General features: G+C 47.7%; 1 protein-coding gene across 1 annotated transcript; it reads right to left on the bottom strand.

Moving 5' to 3' along the window:
* Window positions 1-316: 316 nt before the first annotated feature.
* elfn2a (extracellular leucine-rich repeat and fibronectin type III domain containing 2a) lies at window positions 317-3,112 on the bottom strand (the record flags this gene model as incomplete). Its single annotated transcript, XM_079593724.1, has 1 exon — window positions 317-3,112. One exon carries the CDS (start codon window positions 3,110-3,112, stop codon window positions 317-319), a length of 2,796 nt encoding a protein of 931 aa, XP_079449850.1.
* Window positions 3,113-3,778: the final 666 nt, after the last annotated feature.

Raw genomic sequence — 3,778 nt, 5'->3', positions numbered from 1 at the left:
CTCATTTAAGACTATTATCTTGTCAAACTACAGTGCAAGAGAGCACAGGTGGAACACAAGGTAAAATGGAGGTATTCTAAATTGAATCTGGTTGCCTTTTTAAGTGCCACATTTCCTGTGCATTTCTGGTTGGTTGCTTATCTATGCCTTAATGAGTTTGGAACACCTGCTCAATTCTGTCTCTTTCAGAACACTTGTCTCTGTGGTGGTCTGCAGGGACCAAAGCACCTGCTGATGGAGTCTGCTGAGCTGTCTCAAGAGCCACTGGTTCTTTTCTTCACAACCTTTCTTCCTGCTGTCATGTCTCTCACAAGTATCACAGTTTCTGCTGTGCTGACACTCCCTTCCAGTAGTCCAGAATGTCATGGAGATCCTCATCCTTTGCAAACTGCACTTTCTTTCGAAGAGCATGACCAGCGGCTATGTAGGCCTCCTCACGAGGGCTTTTCTTGTAGGGCCGGAAGCGCTCCCAGATTTTAAGAGTGCTCTCGGAGGAGTACTCAGGGCTGGAGGAATACCCTGAGTAATTGTGGTGGCGGGGAGAGAGCTGGGAGTAGGCAGTGTCCTTCTTGGTGCGAGTGAGAGGCTTTAGAAAGGAGGCTTTCTGGGCAGGGGAGTCAGTGGCACCCTCATAGTAGAGGGCGGGGAAGGAGTGTCGGTGCTCTGAGCAGTGGTAGTCTGGGTGCACCTCCAAGTGGTGCTGCTGAGTTGTGCTGCCCCCACCTCCGACCACAACACCACACCGACCCGAACCACCACTGCCACCACCGGCTCCCCCTCCACCCCCGCTGCCACCATCTCCTCTGCCATTACTGACTCCCTGAACACCTATTAAGGGCAACCTCTCTACTGGCTCCCCGCACCGAATAGGGCTGCCTTTCCCAGGGTACTTGCATGACTCTGGGCTTCGGGGGTCAGGGACGTCCAGACTGAAGACCCGAGCACTTTTGACAGAGCCACCGGAAGAAACACTGCAGCGGTTTTTAACAGAGTTGATAGGAACAACTGCAGCATCCGCACTGAGTTGCCTCTGCAAGGGCCGTGATGCTGTAGCTGGGGGTGGGTCCCTGTAGGGAGGGGAGAGAAAGCCCCCTCCGCTGATGCCGGGCCGCTCAGAAAGGGGCAAAACAAGAGGAACAGGAGGTGGAGGACGGATTTTAGGAGACGACATGATCTGGCATGCCTCTGTGATAGTAGGGGAAAGTGGAATTAGCCCCCTGGCTAAGGAAGAGACACTAGGAGGTGGTGGAGAGGCAGTGTTATCTGCTGTAGTTGCAGTGGCCGCAGCTGCTGCCACAACAGCTACAGAGTCTAGTTTGAGTGCATCAATGCAGTTATTGATAATCTGGTTTACCTTATCCACCTCCTTGGCAATGGTTGAGATCTCAGATGTTGAATCTCGGCCATCATCATCAGAGTCATCTCCTCCATTAATCCCATTTTCATTTCTTGTGATTTCTTCCCTTGACCCTGTTACTACTCCTTCTCTCATTCGATCCTCTCCTCCTGCTGACGTTCGTACATCCATGTAGTTGCCCTTATTGGCAGCCATGGCTTCTGAGAAAGCTGTAGCCATCTTCTCCACTTGAGGCAGGGAAGAAAGTCGAGAAGAGGTGGTGTTGGCTGAGCCGTGAAGGATGCCCAAGCTGGAGGACGCTGACTGGGTCAGCTTGCTGTGGTGGTGTTGATGATGGGACTGGTCATGGAGTTTCTGCAAGGCTGAAGGATCCTTAGCTGCTGCAGCAGCTACTTCTGGCCCATAGCGCATCTCTAAAATAGTTTTCTTTACACTAATTGCCTTTTCTTTCTCCTCCTGCATTCGACGCCTGCGTAAGCAGTAATACACCAAGCCCAACACAATGACCATCCCAAACAGGCAGCCTAGAATGGTCATAATGTAATGGGTGGTGGTAGAAGGAGTTGCTTTCAAGTCATCAGTCCCTGGAGCCCGAGTTGCAAAATAAAGACAAGTGTGATTGTATCGCTGTGAATTGCGAATGGAGGCAACACAAAATGTGTAATTTGTTTGGGCATTTAGGTTGTTGAGTGTGACAATCTCTTTCTTGTTCTTTAAGTTTGTAATATCTGACACATATGTGTGGTTGTACTGCACTAAGATGTACATCTTACTGTAGGGCTTGGGTATTTGAACCAAGAGGGATGCGGTGGAGAGGGAGACCGTTTGCAACTTAATAGTGGGACTATAGGTGGGGTCTGTTGTTGATGAAGCTGTGGGCTGATGATAAAGTCCCATCTGATCATAAATATCCACCCCCATCCCAGAAGAGTCCAAGTCAGGAGGCAGGGGGGTTATGACAGCAACAATCTCTCCATTTTTACACATGGATGCTAGGATGGAACGAGCATTTCTTCCATGATTACCTCTAGGACTCAGGAGAGGGTAGCCAAAAAGTTCCTTTGGCGTCTCACACAGGAGCCTGTCATAGGTGTGAGTGACATTGTCAAATGCCTCCAACCACATAAGGAAGCTGTTCAAGTCACAGCCACAATGGAAAGGATTCCCAGCCAGTTCGCACACTATCAGCCGCCCACCCAAAACGCTGAAGGTGGATGAATCCAGCTTTGCTAATTTGTTAGAGGAAAGATCGAGACTGCTAAGGCTAGGGCACTCCCAGAAGGCATTGATTGCAATTACCTCTATTAGGTTATGCTGCAGATATAGGCACTGCATTCGACCCAACCCTCGCAGCATGCCCTCGGTGAGGTTGGTTAACTTGTTATATCCCAACTGCAAGACCTGTAGATTGGCCTGTCCTGCGAAGGCACCGTCCTCAATGTAGGAGATTTCATTCTTAGTGAGGTTGAGGTCGGTAAGGTTGGTAAAACGGCTGAGGGAGCTGAAGAAAATTGCCTTGAGCTTGTTTTCATTCAGCCGTAAGTCATGGACTGTGTTGTTAATGTGCTGTGGGATTGTCTCATATGGAGGCTGGTTCTGACTGCAGATTGCCAGCCACACGTAGCCTTTATCCCCCTCAATTAGCCAGCAGTCACCCCTCACAAATGAAGGTGCATGGAGGAAGAGAAAAATAGGGAGAGAGAGGATGAGAAAGGAGGGTGGAAATGCACAAGGTAAGCTGAACCTGCAGGCCATTTTTGGAGCAAAAATGTTTTGATCAAGGAGGGAAACGAACGAGAAAGGGCTCAAAATAAGAAAAATGATCACAGGAGATGGACGGCCAATAGGATTACAAAGACACAGGTTCTGAGGAAACGTGTCTTGAGGGCAGTCACAGCTGTTCAGGAACCATAATGACAAACATAGTCTCCATTTTACGTGGTCCGTGTTATAGGGTTATAGTGTCGCTTGCCACAGCTGTAACTCATGGTCTTTGACTTCTTGACTGCTCTCCTTTTGAACTGCCAAACAATGCTTTCAATCCGTCAGTTTTTGGATCTGTATAAGAGACAAAAGGTGGGGGGAGAAAATTGAGAAATTATTGTATTTTATGCTTTATTTATAAACAAGAGATTTAGAACCATTCATGCATTAAAATGTCTAAAGCCAGCCATGAAACTTTTTCATACTGTTTTAGTGTTAACAATGTTTGGTTATGTAAAACCATATTGGTGCAACTAAACAATAAAGGCTCAAAATTGTTATAAAAGAAAGCATGAATGACAGCATAATAATGGACCAGAATGTAGAACAGCCATTAGTCTTTGTAAATCACTAAGGTTTTACAGTGCCTCTGAGGATTCATTTAGGATTACCGTTATCCAAACAACACCATTCCATGTCACTCTTCTGCAGATTTTT

Source organism: Phoxinus phoxinus (genome assembly GCF_949152265.1).
Source record: "Phoxinus phoxinus genome assembly, chromosome: 20".
Classification (NCBI taxonomy): domain Eukaryota; kingdom Metazoa; phylum Chordata; class Actinopteri; order Cypriniformes; family Leuciscidae; genus Phoxinus; species Phoxinus phoxinus.
Note: the sequence above shows the minus strand (reverse complement) of the source record. Positions and strands in the feature narration are given on the sequence as shown.